General features: G+C 42.5%; 2 protein-coding genes across 2 annotated transcripts in view; both read right to left on the bottom strand.

The window, feature by feature from the left end:
* Positions 1-23,289, bottom strand: part of LOC110367737 (C-type lectin-like) — a 74,310-nt gene that overhangs the window by 29,538 nt on the left and 21,483 nt on the right. The window lies entirely within an intron of this gene.
* On the bottom strand, positions 12,036-13,088 carry LOC118564597 (collectin-12-like). The gene is made up of 3 exons (XM_036143404.1): positions 12,798-13,088; positions 12,554-12,648; positions 12,036-12,314 (listed from the first exon to the last, which is right to left on the bottom strand). The coding sequence occupies exons 1-3, from the start codon at positions 13,033-13,035 to the stop codon at positions 12,201-12,203; spliced, it is 447 nt and encodes a 148-aa protein (XP_035999297.1). The 5' UTR covers positions 13,036-13,088; the 3' UTR covers positions 12,036-12,200.

Below are 23,289 nucleotides of genomic sequence, written 5' to 3'. Positions count from 1 at the left end.
CAGACTAAAGAAACTTATTACCTATCTCCATCCAATCAGAGACTCATTCGCCTCCGACACAAGCCAATCAGCTTTGAACTGGTCCTCCACGAAGCCAATCAGCATCCTGGATCCATCTTAAAAGAACTTTAAATCCATCTCAGCTTCTACCCAGGAAGCAAATAGTCGCTGCGCGATGTCTGATCTGGACTCTGATGACTTGATTTAACCCACCTCCATCCCCTTCTCCACCATCGTAGCACAGCTCTATCTGGCTTTCCTATGGTGCTCCTACAACCTCATCCCTATCAGAGTGTAATTCCTCCCGGACTCTTATGGATTCCCTGTCACATCTCAATCGGTCCGGCAGAAGACCGCCATGTTGAGCCTGGTTCTGCCAGAGGTTTCTTCCCAAAGGGGAGTCTTTCCTCTCCACCGTTGCTTCATGCTTGCTCATCACGGAGAGTTCATGCAAACCTGTGTTTATCCAAGTTGGACATCTATCTTTGGGGTCCCCGGGGGAAGCATTCGTATCAGTTTACGCAGTCTACCGGATCCCACCAATTCAGCTCAAGCAGATCATCTCGTAAACCAACGTCTATGGACAAAATCAATGTATCTATCTCCACTCCACCACCAGTTTCAGGCCTGGGGGGGATCATCCCTGTTCTCATACACCTGCTTATGCATGTTGAAGTATAATTTAGCATGAATTTTTCCTGCCGAGGTCTGAGCACAGAAGTCTTAAAATATTGTATCAATACATTCTTCTAATTGTCTCTTCTTTCCGTTTTAGTTTTTCAGATTGAAATGCCAGTTGCTAAAAAGCGCTGCCCACAGGAGAACAAAGACATATCGCTTTAACATCTGTTGTGATGAAGTGTCTTAAAAAAGTTATGGTAAAGTATCTATGATCAGATGTGGGTTCACAACTAAATCCTGTTGGAGTTCTTTCTTCTTCATTCTTCTACTCCTCTAGATGGCGTCAGGGAGCATGGTGGCTTGGTGCAGCAACAGGTGTTTCCCATCTGCATCTTTAGGAGTGGAGTATTTAAGAAGCCTGCTGCCAGCCCTTCAACACCTGAGTGTTGAACCCATGTGATATGACTCTAGCGCTCCGCAGCTCAGTTTAGCTTTTTGTTTCCCTGTAAGACGAACTGTGTTTCCCTCAGGTTTGTCCCTGTTCTCAGGATTCCTCTCCTGTCCCTTGACCTGTTTTTTGACCATTTAAATCAGAAAAGATTCTGTTCCGGTGTATATTCCTGGCTGACAGCTTCCTGGTTCCCCCAACCTCATCCACTCCTATGATCGTGACCTGCCCATCCTCCACTGTGCTCCTACCATACTCACCTCCTGACACTTTGCTCTGCTGCTTTAACTCCTTCTGGATTAAGTTCCTCTTCCACCATCAGGGAACCACCTAGGACTGAGCATTCAAGAACCCCCCCCAGACTCCTCTCTTCCCCTGTGGTGCAACTCCACTCTGTAAGCAAACACTTCATGCACTTTTCTTCTGGCTAAGTGTCCGTCCTTCACCTGTACATGGACCTCCGGAGCTCATCGCAGGAGATTCAACATTTTTCAATAAACATTCTAAAACTTTCTTTGTTTCCTGAGAGTGTTCTGCAAAAGCATGACAGATCATTACCAATTTGCTTTTAAATGTAAGAGAGGCACTGACGGTGCTTGCAATGACATAGTGCACCTAGTGGCTAAACACCTAGTAAACCCCAAGGCTTATGTTAGACTTTTTTCTTTGTTGTTGATTTTAGTTCCGCCATTAATACTCTCCAGCCTCATGTCCTTCTGTCTACAATGAAAAAAATGAATGTCAATCCATATATCATCAGATGGTTTGAACTACTTATTAGTAGTTCCCAGCCAGTAGAAAAGGACCTTATCTGACCTTCTTAACATCAGTTCTGGCACTCCCCAGGGGTGTGTTTATATACCAATTACTGCAGTTGTAATACACCAAACAACTATATGTTAAAATTTTCAGATGACACAGCTATTTTCTGCCTCATTTCAAGCACATCACTTAATTAGTTACAGACAGCAGATTAAAACCTTTGCTCAATGGTGCGAGGAAAACTTTCTGACTCTTAATGTCCAAAAAACACAAGATCAATGGCTTGAAGTCAGCTGGAGACCACTCTCCGGTGGTCATCCATAATCAATTAATTGCCCTTAGTAGATTCTTACAAATATATTGGATCACAAATTGGCAATAAATTATTGGGGATAGCTCAGGTTGATTATGTCTGCAATAAGGTCCAGCAGCGGCTACATTTTCTACGAAGGTTGAAGGCCTTTGGTGTCAAAGTCTTGCTGCTATTTTATCGTGCTGCAATAGAGAGCATCATTAGGTACGGCATTTCTGTCTGGTTTGCTAACCTGTCTGTCCAAATGAAGGCCAAACTTACTTGTCTCACTCAGAGCTTTGAAGTTGATGGTGCGTCAAGCAGCACCCCTCATGTTAGACCATCTTTAATGAAACAGTAACCAGACAGGACCAGAAAGTTATCCCAGACCCCACTCATGTTCTTTATTCAGAGTATCAGTTTCTTCCTTCAGGTCAACGTTTTACAGTCCATGCTTGTAGACTGAACCGCTATAAGAACTAAAATTCTAAACTAAACTGAAATGCTTCTTCATGTATTAATTTATCTTTTAATGGATTTTTAATAGAAGGGTTTGTATTAGTTTATGTTTTTGCTGTGAATGTAATGTGACAGCCATGGTTTGGACTATGCAGCAGCCAGAGTCTGTACCCAAGACAGATTTCCTTTGGGAAAATAAAGTTCATCATCATGTTATTGTAAGAATTAACTGTACCCTGTTGTGGTTCACTCATGATTTAAGTTTTTGTCTGTTTTGTTTTGGACTTTTCCTATCAGCCTGTCATCTCCTAGCCACCAGTCATCGTCCAATCAGCTCAGTCTCCCTCCAGCCACCACCCTACTCTAGATCACTCCACCTGCTGCGAGTAATTAGTCAACTCGGCTCACCTGTTCACCGGTCTACTTATACCTGCTTCAGTCAACTTTTCCATACACCTGGAGGGAATATAGATCCTGTCTGATATTGGAACGCCTTGGGATCTATCAAAATGAAATATAGGATCGTTCATTGGGAGACGGATGTCTGAGGCTCTCTTCTGGACCTGTTGACTTGCAGCTTAATCTTGAATAACCAGAAGAGGATGGATGAATTGATGGATAAAATGAAGCCATATAGCTGGCAAGTGCGTAGATGCCCTCACAGCCGCAGCTGCAAAGTACAGCGTCAGACGACCCTGGAAAGAGCAACATGGCTGCAGCAGGTTAGCAGGTTAACACTGCCAACACTGCCCTGTCCTCTCCAATATCATTAGTGACCTTCACCAGAGCTGTTTTAGTGCCATGATGAGCTCTGAAGCCTGACTGAAACTCCTCAAGTAGGTCATTACTTTGTAAATGTTCACAAAGTTGATTAGCAACTACTTTGTCAAGAATTTAAGTTAAGAAAAGATGATTAGATATAAGTCTGTAATTTATTTACTCATCTTGATTAAGAGAAGGTTTGTTAAGAAAAGGTTTAATAACAGCTACTTTAAAAGCCTGTGGCACATGTCGATTAACTAAGGATATATTAATTGTGTCTAAAATGATTATCCTCTCATTCAGGAAATTATTATTCAACAACAAATTTAAAATTGAAAAGGATATAGAGGGAGGTCACGTCTTGTTTTGACCTACAGACAGTGCTCAACAGCACATCTAGTGGTGAAACTTCGCTTTGTACTCCTTTAAGATCTTCCTCTCATCCCCACACTTGGCCCCGCCCCTCAGTCTCTCTTGGTATTGCCCACTTCATAGACATATCTGTAGATGCCTCGTACGCATATATATATATATATATATATATATATATATATATATATATATATATATATATATATATATATATATATATATATATATATGTCAAGATATCCTAACTTCACTTTTTAAAAATAAAATGCTTTAATCTTTTTCAGTTTAAAGGTGTTATGATATTTTTCTGGGATGAACCCGGACACAGCACGCACACACAGAGTCAGTTCTTATGAGTGAGTTTTATTGAATGGTGTGGAAGATGGATGATGAGACCAGAGTCCTTCAACAGACGGAGGTGTAGGGTGTAGAAGCTGGCCGGCAGGAGGAGTGTGGAGAGACTGACCGGGAGGAACTCTGGAGCCGAACACTGGAGAGCAGAACATCTGAGCCGAGCACTGGAGAGCAACACATCTGAGCAGAGCACTGGAGAGCAGAACGTCTGAACTGTGCAGTGGAGAGCTGATAATCAGAGCCGTGCACTGGAGGGCAGAACATCAGAGCCGTGCAGTGGAGAGCTGATAATCAGAGCCGTGCACTGGAGAGCAGAACGTCTGAGCCGTGCAGTGGAGAGCTGAACATCAGAGCCGTGCACTGGAGGGCAGAACGTCTGAGCCGTGCAGTGGAGAGCTGAACATCGGAGCCGTGTTCTGGAGAGCAGAACGTCTGAGCCGTGCACCGGAGAGCTGAACATAGGGAGCCGTGTTCTGGAGAAAACAAACTGACGGAAAGTCTATGGGCTGACTGTAACAAAAACCAGGTTGAAAGGAGTCTTCAGGCTGACGGTAACAAAACGGAGCTGACAAGAATACTGGCAGAGAACAGAGCGGGAGTGAACGCTATGGACCGGCGACGGGAACAGAAAGAGGTGAGTCTTATAAAGCGGTGGAAACAGGTGGAAGCAGTTGCGGGTTAATTGCAGCCTGCCAGGTGAAACCGATCAGGCTGCGCAGGAACAAGAGAGAGAGGGAGAGAGGCTCAGCATGCAGCCAATAAGCTGCATCCTGACAGTACCCCCCCCCCCCAAGGCCGGACACCGGACGGCCCAGAATCCCCACGCCGGGCGGGTGGAGGGGGCCCAGGAAGGCGGGCAAGAGTCGAAACCGAACACTGAACTAGAGAACAGCGGGGAACCAAGGAACTAGAGAACAGCGGGGAATCAAGGAGCCAAAGAACACGGGGGAACCAAGGAGCTAGAGAACACTGATGTGCCAAAGCACAACCAGGGCGCGGCACATCAGGGAAAGGCACGAACGCTTACCTGCGCCGGGGGAAAAAGCGAACGCTTGACAGCGCCGGGGGAAAAAGCGAACGCAACACAGCGCCAAAGGGAAGGAACGGGCGCAACACAGCGCCAAAGGGAAGGAACGGCGCAACACAGCGCCAAAGGGAAAGAACGGGCGTACACAACGCCAAAAGGGAAGGATCGGGCGTATGGAAACGCCAAGGGGAAGGAACGGGCGTATGGAAACGCCAAGGGGAAGAACGGGCGTACTTAACGCCAAAGGGAAGGAACGGGCGTACTTAACGCCAAAGGGAAGGATCGGGCGTATGGAAACGCCAAAAGGGAAGGAACGGGCGTATGGAAACGGCAAGGGGAAGGATCGGGCGTATGGAAACGCCAAAAGGGAAGGATCGGGCGTATGGAAACGCCAAAAGGGAAGGATTGGGCGTATGGAAACGCCAAGGGGAAGGAACGGGCGTATGGAAACGCCAAGGGGAAGGAACGGGCGTATGGAAACGCCAAGGGGAAGGAACGGGCGTATGGAAACGCCAAGGGGAAGGAACGGGCGTATGGAAACGCCAAAGGGAAGGATCGGGCATATGGAAACGCCAAAGGGAAGGATCGGGCATATGGAAACGGCAAAAGGGAAGGATCGGGTGTATGGAAACGCCAAAGGGAAGGAACGGGCGTATGGAAACGCCAAGGGGAAGGAACGGGCGTATGGAAACGCCAAAGGGAAGGATCGGGCATATGGAAACGGCAAAAGGGAAGGATCGGGCGTATGGAAACGCCAAAAGGGAAGGATCGGGCGTATGGAAACGCCAAGGGGAAGGAACGGGCGTATGGAAACGCCAAAGGGAAGGATCGGGCGTATGGAAACGCCAAAAGGGAAGGATCGGGCGTATGGAAACGCCAAGGGGAAGGAACGGGCGTACTTAACACCAAAGGGAAGGATCGGGCGTACTTAACGCCAAAGGGAAGGAACGGGCGCACGACAGCGCCAAAGGGAAGGAATGGGCGCACAACAGCGCCAAAGGGAAGGAACGGGCGCACGACAACGCCAAAGGGCAGGAACGGGCGCACGACAGCGCCAAAGGGAAGGAACAGGCGTACGACAATGCCAGAGGGAAGAACAGGCGTACGACAACGCCAGAGGGACACCCGCCGGGGCGTGAGGGAGAACACCGGGGCGCGAGGAAAGAGAACACCGGGACGCGAGGAAAAACGCCGGGGCGCAAGGAAGGAGATTGCCGGGGCGCAAAGGGAACGCCGGGGCACAATGGAAACAGGAATATCTAAAACACCAGGGAACAAGAACGGAGGGCGTACTAACACGCCGGGGAACCAAGATAAACGTAAACACCAGGAACTAGAGGGTAAGCTAAGCAGCAAGAGGCCAGTGGCGCCAGAGGGCACAGACAGCGACTTAAGCACCGGAGGGCTCTGGCGGCGACCTGCGTGCGCTGGGCAGCGACAGGTTGGCGCACCAGAGGGCTCAGCCGGCGACATGGGAGCGCCGGAGGGCTCTGGCGGCGACCTGCATGCGCCTAAACAGGGGAACAACAAGAACAAGAGGGCTAGGGGAACAGAACAGAGACACTAGGGCAAGACAGAACAAAACAACTACTGAAGGGAACTAAACTAACCTAAACAGAGCAAAAACAAACAAAGAAAACAGAAGGGTGTAGGGACCTAGAAAGCGCAGGGACCTTAGAGAGCGCAGGGACCCTTAAGAGCGCTGGACTCCATCCAACGCAGGAACCCATACAGCGCAGGAACCCAGATGGCGCAGGAACCCAGACACATAAATACTAAGGGGGGAAAAATAAAGACAAACAAAACTTAATAAAGAAAAACAAATACAGAACAAGACTAAAACTACAGGGCTAGACTGGAATTACAGGGCTGACGAAATTACAGGGCTGACGAAATTACAGGGCTAAAACCTGATCTACTGAAAAAACAAGACTGGCAACTGGGAAAGGAACCAAACGCTAAAGCAACACTATGAAACGAAACAGAACAGGGAGATGAGGGCAAGTACGACTAAACTAATGAAAAACTAGATAACTAGAGCTAGAAATCTGTACAGAAAGCAAACAGGAAGTCTAAGGTAAAAAAAACTGGAACTCAAAAACAAAACTCAGAAGACTAAAGGCGAACCTAGAACACTAAATCAGGGCTATGGCTAAAACAAGAAGACGGAGAACAAAACCCGAACTAGCAGACTAAGAAAACCAAAAACTAGACTACTAAAGAAAAACCCGAATGACTAGAATAAACCTGGGACACAAAAACCCGGACAAAAACAACAAAATAAAATACAATACTGAAAAGCAACATAAATCCCAAAAAATCCTAAGTAAACCAAAAACTAAGGTTGAGCCAAAACAAAGAACAGAAGGTGGAAATAATTCTTCTAAAACAGTAAAAATATACAAAAAGACTAGAAACTAAAGCAGAACTAGAACACAACAAAACTAAACCTGAATAACTTTAAGACATCTAAGGAGCACTGAGAATCTAAAGAACGTTAAGTAATTCAAGAATAACTCAAAAAACAAGGCCCCAAAAATAACTTAAAACAAAACAGAAACCAGGAGGTGCTGGGCAGCAAAGTCTCAGTATGCTGGGCAGCGGCAAAAGTCAACGCTGGGCAGCGACGACGAGGAGCGCCGTCTTTAACGGCTGCGCAGCCTAGGAGACGGAACTTGCGAAAGGCGAACCAGGAAACAGAGTCAGAAGCGGGGCGTCGCGGATGCGACCCCGGCAGACAAACCGGAAGCGTGACGTCGCAATCCAGCGACCATGGTGAGACAAAAACAGAGGCAAGGCGTCGCCACACGGCGACCCAGGCAAGACGAACCGGAGGCGAGGCAGATCCTACCAGCTTCTACACCAGGCTCTGTGCATGCTCGGGTTCATCCCTTGGCCGGTCCATAATGTTATGATATTTTTTTCTGGGATGAACCCGGACACAGCACGCACACACAGAGTCAGTTCTTATGAGTGAGTTTTATTGAATGGTGTGGAAGATGGATGATGAGACCAGAGTCTTTCAACAGACGGAGGTGTAGGGTGTAGAAGCTGGCCGGCAGGAGGAGTGTGGAGAGACTGACCGGGAGGAACTCTGGAGCCGAACACTGGAGAGCAGAACCTCTGAGCCGAGTGCTGGAGAGCAGAACGTCTGAACCGTGCAGTGGAGAGCCGAACATCAGAGCCGTGCAGTGGAGAGCAGAACGTCTGAACCGAGTTCTGGAGAAAAACAAACTGACGGAAAGTCTATGGGCTGACTGTAACAAAAACCAGGTTGAAAGGAGTCTTCAGGCTGACGGTAACAAAACGGAGCTGACAAGAATACTGGCAGAGAACAGAGCGGGAGTGAACGCTATGGACCGGCGACGGGAACAGAAAGAGGTGAGTCTTATAAAGCGGTGGAAACAGGTGGAAGCAGTTGCGGGTTAATTGCAGCCTGCCAGGTGAAACCGATCAGGCTGCGCAGGAACAAGAGAGAGGGAGAGAGGTTCAGCCTGCAGCCAATAAGCTGCATCCTGACAAAAGGGATATTTTTTATAGTTTAAAAGCATGATATTTAATGCCATCATATTTTAGCAGCTTAAATTAACCCCATAATGATTCTGTATTAAACCACATGGAATGGTGTTAATCTTGTGGTATTCTGCAGTTTACCTGGACTGAATAGTCTTTAAACTTTAACTGTTCATCACTGCCCTCTGCTGGATCAGAGGAGTTTAGTCATGCTATAGATAGATAGATAGATAGATAGATAGATAGATAGATAGATAGATAGATAGATAGATAGATAGATAGATAGATAGATAGATAGATAGATAGATAGATAGATAGATAGATAAACTTTATTCCAGACTGATGGTCCAATAAATACATACATAAATAAAATAAATAAATGGATAAGAATAAAACACAATACAAGAACCATTATCAATTAAATAGGCGCTTTAAGAAGACAGGAGTACCAGTGTCTCCACAGCTTAGACTGGTATCGGATTGCACTACGTGTGGTGTTAGTAAGTGACAAGATAATATCATTTCCAGATGCATTTAACCTGCAGATAAACTTATCATTAACTTTCTTAAAACAGCTTGTAGGGTATTGACTCTTGCTGTGACAAACATCTCACTTGCACTAGTCCATCTTGGCCGTTTCAAAAGTACCCGCAAAGCATCATTATAGGCCACCTGCAGCCTTTGCAGGTTGGTTTTTCTATATGTAGACCACAGGTGAGCAGAGAGGTACAATATGCATTAAACAGTTCCACTTTGACTTCATCAGTACATGCACCAAATTTACGTGCAAGGGTATTAGCTTGAGCATACAACATTCTACATTGTCTATAGATATCATCATCATCTGACAGATCTTCTGTGATGATGTGCCCAAGATACTTGGTTTTGTCTGTAACACCCAGCACAGTAGTACAGCCGAAAATCTGGAAACTCAATAGATTTGTCTTCTTTACTCCTACAGATCATGACCACACTTTTAGATGGATTGTACTTAGTGTCGTGTTCCAGACCATACTCAGAGCAGATGTTAAGTAGTTGCTGTAACCCAGCAGTACTTGGACTAAATATTACTAAATCATCTGCATACATCAGGTGATTAAGTACAGAGTTACCAGCCACACATCCATTGTTACAAGCTCTCAACTTGGTTGACAGTTCGTCCAGATACAAATTAAAGAGAACTGGGGATAAAATCCTGCCCTGCTTCACCCCATTACTAACTTTGAAAGGAGCTGAGACACAGCCCCCCCTCCCCCATTTAATCTGCAGTGTTTGCTGAGCATACCAATTATTCAAAATACGAACAATGTACTCTGGTCCACCTTTTTGTGTCAGTTTCATGAATAGTTTTCTGTGATTTACCCTATCAAATGCTTTCGATGCATCCAGGAAACACATAAAAACTGAAGAGTTCAGCTTATAATCTCTTTTACAGCATATCTACACATATCTGTGCCCAGCCTAGCCTTAAAACCAAACTGGTTATCTGTAAAATTAATAACCTCTAAAATCCTGTCCAGCAGGATTGACTCGATCATTTTTGAGACTATACTGGCCAGCGCTATCGGACGGTAATTATCAGAACTGCCAATCTTCCCAGTTTTATCCTTGATAACGGGTACTAACAGGACACTTAAAATGGAGTCAGGTAAAAGACTGTGTATAAGAAAGGCTGTAAAACAAATGGAAAGTAGAGGAGCTAGGCTTGCACCTGCATACTTTAAATGCTCTGCTGAGACTCCATCCCAGTGGCTTTATTGTTAGACAATTTGGAAATAGCTTTATGAGCTTCATAAGGCAGGATTTCATCTATATGGTCAACATTATTTACAGTGTATGGTTCACTATGAATACAATTAAATAATCTACTGTAATGTTGATGCCACAGCTCCACAATATTAGCAGCGCCTGATATGCCATCAACCGCACAGGGCAGGGATGTTTTGTAGGATGTCATACCTCTAACTTCTTTCCAAAAGTCTTGTGTATTGTTACAAAAGACTTTTCTAGCCATTGAATCAGTCCTCATTGCTCTTTCATTTTTACCAATATAAGGCACAGCATACTTGTATTGGGCATTGGTAAACCTTTTATGTTCAAAGACAGGCCCAAATCTCGCTCTCCCTACCTGAATCCATTCCTTAGAAGCCTCCCGAGCTGAAGTTCAACCACGTGGGTATTCCAACCTGGCTATAATCTTCAACAGCATTATTTTCCAATATTTGGTGACTTTATGGATTGTTTTGCTAATTTCTTTTTAGGATTTCATATGTATAAAATTATCCAAACAAGGAAGTGATATTATAACAATTATTTTTTAAGGAATATAAATCATTTAACATCACAGGAGTGTCAACTATTAAATATGATCTATTTTGTTTAAACTGTAAAGATTAATTTTAACATCTAAGCCCATGTGTAATGTTCTGTTGTGGTTCTGGTTATTTTTTCAGTTTAGGATTATTTCTGTTTGTTGTTTTGGATTTATGCTTAGCCTGTTTTTGTTATCTGGCCTTTGTTGTTAGTTTTTATTTCAGCCCGTGTCTGTTTAGTCTTATTTCTTACCTTAGGTTTTTGTTTATCAGTCTTATGCTCCTTTTATCACCTCCACCTGTTTTTGTTAATTAGTCCCGCCCTGCTTTCCTGTTCTGTCGCCTATTTAAGCCCGCCTTTGTTTTCTGTTGGTTGCCGGAATATCTCTTCTTGTCCCTGTTCGAAACCTCCTGGTAAGAGCCTTGCAGCCTCTGTTTAAATTATCTGTCTGTTGTCCTACATGATATGTCCTGTTTTTGAGTCTGTCCCAGCCTTTTGCCTTTTTGTCAGCCTGGAGGACCCAGGTTTTTCTTTATTTAACAGCAGACAATATTCCACAACTTGGTGGTTCCAGAGCTGACACGAGAATTAAACAGAATTTGGGGACGTTTGCTTGTATGAAAAGTGTCATCTGCATGCATTTGGTTTTTAAAACTTTGGTAGGAGTCTAGAAATAAAAATGTTTCATGAAGAATAAAATCCTGAGGGTTTCCTTTAGATCAGCAAATGTGATCTACAGAACTGATTATTGACGATAATAAAGTGAGTCAGTTTGGATAGAAGAACATAAATGATATGTCATACCTGCTTTAAATCCAAAACTACTGACCCAGCAAAGCCGGAGATAGACAACAATGATTAGGGATGAATAGAAAAACTAACAGTAAGCAGTGAAGTGTGACTGTAGTTTAACTATCTGATCAGTTTCTTTGTGACCCAATTCACCACCATCCTCCATATAATCAAAAATAAGCTGATTGACTAAATAATGTCTTTGTTTTTTATTTTTTTGCTATGAGATTTCTTAAATAGGATAATCATGATTACTACAACAAACTTACATCCAGAAAGTGAAATTAGTTTTCCTGAAAATCTGGAGAAACTATTGTCCTCCATCTGATAAAACATGTTATTAACTAGAAACTAACATCATAAATACAACAGATGTATGATTTGACTTTAGGACAATCGTAGTTAATAGCATAACTTATAGAAACAACAATATTTCAGAAGGTTAAAGGAAAGGAGGATCTTCTTCAGAAGCAGGTCCGGTTCTCTCAAACTGACGTCTGCTTGTTCTTCTCTTTGTGGAAAACATTTCCATCTGACTGCTTCCTCCAGCTCAGTTGGATGTCTTCATTCAGTCCCTGCTCCTTCAGCTTCTGCTTCAGCTGTGAGACAATAAGCAACAGGAAGAATAATTAATATAATTATTTAATAAATGTTCTCAGGTTAAACATTTGCTCTTGTTCAGAGTCTTTCTGTAGTTAAGTGGACCTCTGAAGGTTTGAACAGTGGACTGACAGCTATCGTCAGATTCTCCTGCAGACAAACTGCTGAGTGGATCATCTGGAAAACCTCTCAGCTTAACTGACTGATGCAGTTTAAGTGTAAAACCAGCAGGATTTACCTGGTTCAGGAGCTCTTCCAGTACAGCATGATCATTCAGATCCAGGTTGGAGGTTTTCTCCAGCGTCAGAGCCAGAACCTTCTTTGAAACTGGAACTTTAAAAACAAACAGAACTTGATCAGCAGTTAGTCAAAGGGAACAAGTCTGTTAAGAAAACAGAACATTGATGGACTAGATTCCATCTGATCAGGAGCAGATCATCATCTTCCACAAATAAAACATCATCAGGCTGATGGAGACTCACCACTGTAGCAGATGAAGGCCTTGTTTTCATCACACGGCCAGTCCTCCCATTTCCCTTCATAATTAAACGCTGCTGCTACACAGTTTTCCTTCCCTGCATTATTATTGGGTTCTGCACTTTTCCAGTAACTTAACGAGAAGTTTCTTCCATCCGACCACTTCCAGGCGTCTCTGTACAGACCGATCCAGACTTTATCTCCTGCTGGTACCAGCTGCTGAATCTTCTGGTTCTCAGTCATGTTCCTCACGCTGGCCAGGTCTGAGTGATGATCCCTGCAGTGTTTCTGAGCCGCGGTCCACGTCATGAGAGTGTTGATGAGAACAAATTTCACAACCGTCCCTGAAATAAGACCAGTTATAGATTCATGCAAAGGTTGAGAAACTATTTAAAACATAATTTTAATGTACAAATCACTTTTTAAAAGAACAAAAAATAATAATTTGGTTTGTGGTTGACGGTCATGTTCACCTGTGATATTAAAGCAGACTGGTCTGAAGGTGAGGGAACAAGGTACATCGTTCCAGAGTCCATCACTGGTCATCAACCCACATTGTTCCACACCGAACTCATTGTTTGGTTCTCCACTGTTCCAGTTCCTGAACTCCTTCTGCTCTTTTTGGTAGAAGTTCGAGTCCGACATGGACCATCTCCAGCTGTTCACGTCATTATATAATCCAGTCCAGGCTCTCTGGAAACAAGAGGTTATTTCTTATGAAATTGTCTGATGTTTTCATCGTATCAGATCCATTTAATTTAAATTGAGTTTATTTATACGCTACCAATTCACAACATGTCATCTCAAGGTTCCTTACAAAGTCGACTCAATCAAATCATCCAGACAGATGGGTCAGAAGTTTTCAAAGGAAACCCAGCAGAGGAAGGAATGAATGAATGATTTATATCAGAAAATCCAGGCAAATTATAAATTTAACATGTACAAAAATTATGTATATATAATAATATATATCATGATAATAATATTATTTATATAATTAGGGATTATGTCTGAAAAGGGATATGAAGAAGTGAAATTTACATTCCCCTTCTTTATGTAGCCCTTAAAACCAACAATTTTCCTTCAATAAGGGCCCAATCTTCAAAGATTCCAACTATGGACCGCTAATTTGCATTGACAGAAAAAATACTGTGTGAGCAGTAAGTGAGCGTGTTGCACCTTTTCTTCAAAGATTGTATCCCCTGTGCATACGAAACATACGAAACGGATTTGGTCCGCCCTGTTTAAATGAGTAAATTGCTGGAACTATTGTTAGTTAGTTAGATTAGTTTAGGAGTTGCTGTCAAAGAAAGAAGAAGGCCAAATGCTATACACAATCACTGCAGCCACCCAGGATGCACAAAGCCAATTTTAATAAATAGAGAACTTCTGCTTTTATTTTTTTTCTTAGAAACTTTATTTAAAAAAAATTAAGAAAGAAAGTTTTATTTGTCTGCAGACATTCTGCAAAACAGAAGAAAACACTTTCATTTTATGTCTGGGTCTAATAAGAAAATGGTATTATTGGGCTTTCTTCGTCATGCCATGATGCACTGTATGGGGTTAGTTTCCTGACAAAAAGTTGTACACAAAAAATAGCCTCTCCTCCACTACGAAACAATTCCACAACTCAGGGGCCAATTTCTGCCAAAAGTCACATGTTACATTAAGAGTTGTCGTTCTGACTTTGCAACAGAAGGGGGCGCAGTTGAAAAAACTGAAACGCAATGGTTTGGCTGAGGAAGACAGACGTGATATCACAGCTAACAGCATTGTCACTACCCGATCCGTTCCATCAGCTCATTTGCGCGTGCGCGAACAGAAAAATGTCCGGTAGGCAATATTTAGTTTTTCTTATTTTTTTATTCTTTTGTCTTTTTTTGGGGTGGGGGTTTCTTTATGTATATCTTTGTATTTGCATAAATATTGCATATTCTAAAAATTAAAATACAGAAATACATCAAAAATAGTTAAACCGCCTTTCCAGCGTTACTTTGACTGCTCTGAGCATGCACAAATATACTTCACTCACGTTTAAATTTGTTTAAATATTCAATTTTCCAGAAAAATATATAAAAAGGATGTCTCCACATTTTCTACTTAAAAGGTAAAAAAAATTGCAAAGTAAATTTAACTTTAATTAACTAGCCAGAGATAATGCATTTATTATATATGTATTTAGTCTATACGTTTTACAATTTTTCAATTCAATGTTTAAATAAGTATAATACGATTTTTTTGTCCGTTGGAAAACAGTCTTTTCAATTTCAATTCCAATCTAGAATATATTACACATTTAAGAATATTATGATTGGAAGTTTTCTAAAGGCACTTTACAGGAAATTAGAGCAAGATCTTTTCTTAAATAAAATGTTAGGAAATAAGCAATGATTTGTTTTGTTTTTGTTTGTTTTTTCTAGTAGCAAACTGTTTCCCAGTTTTGGTTAGGGAAATAAAAATATATACACCATTGCTTAAAGTATATTAAAAAAAACAGCTATAAACACAACATTTTTGTTTTCGAATATTCTTCAGTTTTTTTTAAATAATTTATTTGATTTGCATATGCATATGTGTATTTTGTACTTAATAAATGTATTGTAACAATTTATGCCTTGGCTTTGTTATGTACAATTTTGTTCTATTCCCTGCTTGGTGTTTGTAAAATGTCGAGGTCTTCTTTTGTTTACGATATGTCCACCAGAGGGCGCTAAAATGTCAATCGATAATTTAAACTTTTTAATAGACCAAAATTTTAGTACAAGATTATTTGTGTTCAAGTTAATTATATAATTTTATAGTAATAGTCAGCATTCTGCAGGCTGTGCTGTCTGCACGGCCTGTTCTCTACTCTTTTTCTCTCACAGGTGACTGTAGTTGACAGGTGGGCATGGTGCACACCTGCAGCTCGTTGCGGCAGCTCCGGCTGGAGTTTAAAAGCAGGTTGGGAAAAAAAAGAAAAGAAAAAAAAGCAGGTTGCAGTCAGCTGAAGGACGCCAAAGTGTTAAACTGTTGTGGTACACTTAGTGGCCACTGTCCTTCGACAGTTCCTTGTTCCTGTGTCTTAGATATTCCAGATTCCCTGTGCTAACCTTTGTCTCCTGTTTCTCGTAGTTCGTTTTGTGCTTTGGATTACTCACCGGTCACTTCTCCTAGCGCTGAAGACTGGCTCCTGAATCCCCACCGCTTAGATCGTGCTCTGGCATTCCCCTCAAGCCCTCTTGGTGTTACCAAGCCGGACAAGAGTTCTCGTCCCTGGATTTACCACGGTTCCTTCAGCTGCTCTCCGTTCCTGCTCTCTGCTGTGGTGCTGCTCGGGCTACCTAAAGTCCCTTAAATGAAAGTTGCGCCAACTCAGCGAGTGGCGCCATTTTGGGTCTAAACTTGCCACAGGCAGGCGCTTTAACACTGTTATGTTATGCGCGTTTCGCACCTTCTAATACCCTTCAGGCAGGTGTTCTGAATAAAACACAACTGAGTGTTGATGATCACCTACTAGGTATCCAGAAAAGCTGATATTACATTTTAATAAGACTTGAGAGAGACATTTTTAAGTGAACTGTATACTTCTCTTTTCCTGTCTTGAAGTCCAGAATTGATCCCATAGGACAAAAATCAGACACACATTATGCTACAGCACAATGAAATAAAGCAAGAAGTCCAGAAGAAAATTTCACATAAAAAAATCGGACGGTCGGTGAAAATCAAACATGTTTGAAATTCAGTCGGCCGTCGTGAGGTTTTCGTGAGCGCATCCTGCTGTTCAAGCAGAGCTACGAAAGAGCGCCCTCCCCTCCTCTCCGTCCCCGCCAGCGGAGGGAGGGGAGCAGGCATCCCCAAAGCGACCTTTGCCCGGCCCGGGACCCGCGGGGCCCGGACGTCGGCTCGCGGGGCGGGGGGAGGGCAAGCGCTCCGGTCCGCGCGACGCGCTGGCCGCCTGTTTCGGCACGCCTCCGCTTGCGGAGCGGGGCGGGCGACCTGCCGTGCCGCGCGGCCGCCGGTGCGGTGCGTGAGCTGGGCTCGACCCCCTGCTCTGGGTCCCTGTCACCCACCGTCGCTCGCCTGCCTTTGCCACCACAGCGAGCGGTCCCAGAGGGGGCACGCAGTCCGGTCGCGTCCGAGCGTCGCGCCGCACAGATCGTGAGCGGTGAACTTTTTAAACCCCGCGGTTCCGTCGCACAGTTTGAGATGTATATTAGTACCACCATTGAAAAACTCGTACAGGGTATGCCCGGCTTAGCGGTTGGGGACTGGCGGGGAGAGACAAGCTTTGCGCGTTTTTTTTTTTTTGTTTTTTTTTATATTGGCGAGGCGGCCGCCAAACTTAGCGCTGCGGGAAACCCTGATTTCAGAAAAAAAAAAGCCCACATACCTCACACAAGCGAGAGTTTGTTGTAGGTCTCCAAGTTTTGTTCATCTCTTGGTCCAAGCGACTGACTCGTTGATCCACAATAAACGCCACTCTTCATCGCTTGGAAAACGGAACATCCGCGTCCCTTTATCAGTGCTGTTGCTGCAGCCGTGGGCACAACACCCTGGCATGGTGGCTGATTTTCGAAATAAAGAAATACTCGAAATAATCAGAAAAAATAAATAAAAGTAAAATAAAAATAAAAGAAATCGGTCGCTCGCAGTGTTGTAAACGCACTGAGCTTAGCTGAGTCTAGACCCAAAATGGCCGCAGGAGATCACGTGAACCGAAAAAAATGGAACGCCCATGACGCAACTTTCATTTAAGGGACTTTAGGGCTACCCGCCTTTGTTCCACCTTCCAGCTCACCTGTCGCTCAGTCATCTAGTTCCGCCAAGAGTAAGAGAACTGCAGAGTTCGTTCTTCCACTCCACCTCCCCCAGACAGGTTCTCCATACCTGGCGGTAAGCAGAGCTTCACGCAGCATAGATCCCCACACTTGCTCTCGTTAATCTGTCCCTTTCTCTCCCGCAGTGCCTTTTGATGCCGACGTCCCGATTATTGTCTCACTCTGTGAGCATTTATTCGTGTTTATCAGCCGAAATAAACATCTTAACTGCTTGTTGTCTCCCGACTGTTTTCTGCATGTGGGTCAAACACCTAAAAACCATGACAGTAATGCAGAACATCATGTATATATATATATATATATATATATATATATATATATATATATATATATATATATATATATATATTAGTGCTGTCAGTTAAACGCGTTATTAACGGCGTTAACGTAAACCCATTTTAACGCCGACAATTTTTTTGTCGCCGTTAATCGCGCATCATAACACACACCGTTCCCTAATGTTTTCCCCCCGCCGCGATCTCCGGACTGTGTTTCTTTTACCCTCTGCGCTTTCCGTAGTTTCAAGAGTGCTAGAAAACTGTAGCAAAACACACCCGCGCTGCGCTCACTGTTGGCAACAGTGAGCGCAGCCCTCGGACACATGCGACTTTGGGCTCCTTATTTCTAAAAGTGCTTCTAAATTTCATGAGTCACGGGTTGACGTTTTTTTTGGGCAGGTTTCTGAAAGTGAAATCGCTTATTTGGGCTCTAAAATAAGTGACGAAACAGCGGTTATTAAGAGACCTGCCTTGAGCGTATCCAGCTGAAATATCCCTCCGCCATAGGAGCCGACGGTAGTAAAGCCAGACAGAGCAACTCTGCCCGTATTTTCTGCAGTTTACGGTGCAATAACCGGTGATAACTGCTGAAAGTAGATTACTTGGTGCTGATCACCATTTTAAGCAGACATTGGTTCTGAAGATGAGCTTTTACACGTTGATAAAATTGCAGAAACCCAACCCATAAACCGTACTTTAATGCTTATTCATTTGTTATCTCTGTATTTGACAAACTAATGCTGAATTACGTTGCCAAACGAAGGACCTGGAGTTACTAAACAGTTGCTAAACAGTCTCTTTCAGGGTATTAAGCTCCTGCCCAGTTACAAGCAAAGTGTAAGACTGGAATGACCTGGAAATTTAAAACCTTTTTCCAGGCTTAAACTCTATGAATATGGATAGAAACAGCAAGCAAAAATATTCAAAGAAATGATGGTTGTTGGTGTGCAATTAGATGTGTGTGAGAGAGAGAGAGAGTGAAGAAATGAACAAAACTTATGATTTTATTGAAATGTACAATTTATATTTTTATGCATAATACCATGTCTATCTTTGTTTAAGAGGCAAAGAAAATATATCGGCATGAAAACAGGTATTTATTTACACATTTGTTTACACACTGTGTAAACATCAGGGTGTCATGATTAGTCATTTAGCCTTTATAGTCCAGAGTTTAACATTTGGCACCAGGATGTTTTCATTCCAATTATAAAAAGTGCTTGAAAAATAACATAAAAATATTTTTTGTACAAGCATGTATTTTATTAGTGTCATTTATTGCAAAATTGCATATTAAATTGCCCAAACAGGCTATTACACTTTCAGAAATAAAACAATAAAACATAAAACATGCGATTAATTTGCGATTAATCTCAAGTTAACTATCGACATTATGCGATTAATCGCGATTAAAATTTTTAATCGTTTGACAGCACTAATATATATATATATATATATATATATATATATATATATATATATATATATATATATATATATATATATATATATATGATTACAGTTAAAAGGCACTTTTTAGTTTTATCTCTGATTTAAAAATGCTGTGTAATGGACATTTGAAAAATAACTTATTTAAACCATGATCTGATCTTGAACTCTCCTTTCAGATTTAAAGTCTTTGGAGAGACATTTGGTGTGCAGGAACTAACATATACAACAATGTGCTGCACTCAAGAGAGGACAACAGTGTGCTTGACCTGTCGAAAATTTTAAATATTCTGTTGTCACTGTTTATTTTTCCCAACACTACAAGCAAGTTTTGACATCTTCAGCAGTGGCTGGGATAACCATTCACTCAGAACTGAAGGGAATCTAACACTCACAGTTATGGGAGATGGGAAGCATCCAGCATGTCGTGGCAGAACCAGAAATCACAGATATAAACAGTCCTTTATTTTCCACATTGCATAATAAACATACCCTTTGATATGGTCTTTATTTTCAACATGCTTTTATTGTTAAAATTAAAAACTGAAAGAACTCCATTGATTCTCCGGGCTTTTTCCAGTAAACAATCCATGTATTTCCATAAAACTGGCTGATGAAATGGATGAAGCCAATAACAGGACTATGAAAAACAATTTCTGCACGTAAGACTGTCAGGAAATTTAGAACAATATCAAACCTGGCCTTTTTCTTTAACCTTTGTGTTCAGCCTAAACGGCTCCATTAAGAGCTATGAACGACATGGTTCATAGCACAGTTACATATTAAGACTATTTTTAAACAAGCCCAAATCCTGTGTTGTGTGTTTATAGATGCCATCAAATCTTGAATTTTTTAAAGTCTTGGTAGTGTGATTGAAGCCTGAGTGTCTCAAAGCATGTTGATGACCTGGTAGACTACCATGGCTAATTTACACGGTTCAGCTCATCAGTGGATGCTGAAAAACAGATATGTGTTAAGGTTATGTAAAGGATAATACTCCTCTTAAAAAAAAATCACTGCTAAGATGAAACAACAAACTTTTCAAGAAAATGACTGCCTATGTGGCCATTTCCAACTGTGGTTTTTGTCATGGCCAAACTATTTTTATTAAGTGCACAACACATATTTGCAATTTGGCACATATGACCTCATTTTTTAGTTAGAAAGGTAGTAAGACATAACCTAGATCTGGTGTTATATGCTATATTGGTAACATTCATATTTGTGTAAGAAAACTTAAATTATTAGTTAGTGGACATGAAAATGTTATACCATTTTGAATGAACTGATGAAGATACCCTGTGACAAGGCTCTTATCTTCTACAGTGCAATAATCATCATCATCATCATCATCATCATCATCATCAGTCACGGTAGGCCATCTGATACGGTCCAGAATGCTTTATACAAACAAACCATCCTGCCTAAGTAATTGTCCTTGAGTTTTGATTCTGGCCTGTATTCTGAACTGTTGCTATTAAAAGTGAGAGCAAGGGTTAGGGTTAGGGCTTTTAGGATAAATTACCAAATCCAAACACCAATTTTAGGTTTACACCAATAACAACAATAGACAGTTATTTACAAACAACATAAAAAAACACATTATGATCTGTTAACAACGCAGCTATCTGGGTGTCCACTCTGGTACTATTTATTTGACATAACACAGTAAAGGGAGAAACCAACCACAGGGGTTGCATTACAAAGCAAAAGTTGTTTTAGCATGGCGTTCAACCTAAGGCAAGCTTGCATGTTATTTGCTCTGAAAAGTAACATAGTCCATAGCAGTGCCTTTAACTGAAATCTTACATGTTCTACTATCTGAATATTATGATATTGTTAGCTATTAATTATTTACCGGGAAAGTTTTGAAACTCACCTGTGTGGTGCTGATGCTCTTAGTTGTGAAATCACGTCTGTCTTCCTCAGCCAAACTGCCGTATTTCACCCCCTGCTGTTGTTAAGTCAGAACCACGCCCGCTGAGAGGGGGGGACAAAACGGGTCAATGGCATACCGCGCACGTGACGTCACCGTCTCAAGAGCAACGCCCCTTTTGCCGCTTAGGTAGTGCATACAGGTAGAGAGCGCCCGTAGCAACCAACAGAACCAGCGATATGACCGACTTTACAGCCGTTAAACTTTCCCAAGACGATGTCCCAGGCACACGGTTTACTGGTCGCACTGTGGAAGAACACACCAACGTTCAGCTCAAACGATGGCTTGAGTGTCGAGGGCTTAAAAAGACCGGAAAACTGGCCGAGTTGATCAAACGGTAAGCTTTGTTTTTTTTTTCCTGCGCGGCGGTCATGGCGTCGTCTGCCGTTTTTTTGTTTGTAATCACCGTCCAGGGATCGGTATATGTTTAATGTTTGTCGTATTTGAAATGTTTTTGAGTAAGCTATCCTGGTAGCAGGGTATCATGTTAGCGCCTGCTACCATGATAGCCTATATGCTATCATGGTAGCAGGCGCTACTTTATTAACATGTCGGCCACCAAAATACTCTTACCTGTTCACTACTTGATGTCGCTGGAATTGGGTCAGGATGTTCTTCGGTTGGGCCCTTTCCTCCGACAAAATGCTTGCTACATATGTACTTGAATTTGGTAACCTTTTCCGGGTTGAACTGTTGTGTAGGCTGACCGCCCCGGTGTACCCAGCGCACACATTTCTCCTTGGCAGTCTTGAAGAAAACATCCTTCATATGCGGCCGATCAGCGTACCTCGAGTCGCTGTTGCACGTTCCATAGCAACAATGTTTAAGAACCATGGTCTTAGATTTGGAAAAAGCAGTCGTTTACCGAGTAAAACCAAGGGTAACGCACGTCTCTTTTACAGCGAAACAGCGGCGGACTATGCAAGCTTGTCCTACTGCGTACCACGTGATGTGACGTCATCGTGACGTTACGTTTCTAAAAATAGCTCACTCGCGGTACGCCATTGTCCCAGGCCCAGGACGGGGGGGTGGGGGGGGTGCAAAAACTGACACTCTGACCATTAAAATACACGCAGAAGTGTTTTTTCAGAAAATATTTGTGTGAAAATTATTTAATATTAGAGTAACTAGATCAGGGTTAAAACTCTGGGTCGCTGCGACGGATTTCCATCATTTGGAAAATGAGCGCAAATTGTTCAGTGTAGAGGTTTTTTTTCAAGGTTTTAAACTGAAGCTGCTCTCAATCAATGAAACCTGGCAAAACCTGGACATTAGCCAATCAGAAAGAGAGTAGTCTTTGCAATCTGCCAGTCTGAGTTTTATCGGCGTTCAATCATTTTAACTTTTGGAAGAGCATCTCAAACTGACCACAGATGGTATGAATGAAAGTAGTGGTGGTCAAAGGTTTTCTTTGGATTTATGAACCTGCAGGTCAGAAAGTTCAGCGGATTGAACATCTGACAGCAACTTCCCTGGTAAGCGTGTCTGTCGCTGCTCCTGCAGTTAATGAGTTATTTCTACCTGTGGCCACGTCACGTAGTCGAGGAGAGGCTATTTTGTGCAAGCAGAGACCGTTTTGTACTTGGGGACAATTTATAAATGATATTTTGAATGCAACATATGGGAAGAGTTTCAAAAACAATTTTAATTTTTGTGCAACATGTTTATTTGTGTACAATGTTTTGGCAAGAAACTAACCACATAGAACTGGTTGAACCCGCACAGCTGACAATACAGCGATCTGATTGGCTGAGCAGGAAAACTCGAGTATTGTGACCTCTTGGACCGTAGCGGAATGGGTTATATTTTTTATTGGCTGTAACTTATGAATGTGCAAGTGAAAATGATGGAACATTTTTTTTAGATCACTGCTATCTGTAGCAACTGATCCAAGTGCAAAAAAGTTTTTTTCCTCAAGTAGTTCATACAGACATTCTTAAAGAGACGTCCTACAGACTCTGGCCCACGGCCTACACTGCGTGCATGCTTGGTGTGAGAAATTGAAAAGAGGAAT

The sequence above is a fragment of the Fundulus heteroclitus genome, chromosome 1, assembly GCF_011125445.2.
Source record: "Fundulus heteroclitus isolate FHET01 chromosome 1, MU-UCD_Fhet_4.1, whole genome shotgun sequence".
In the NCBI taxonomy this organism is placed as follows: Eukaryota; Metazoa; Chordata; class Actinopteri; order Cyprinodontiformes; family Fundulidae; genus Fundulus; species Fundulus heteroclitus.
The sequence above is the reverse complement of the archived record's forward strand: the minus strand, read 5'-3'. Positions and strand labels throughout refer to the sequence as shown.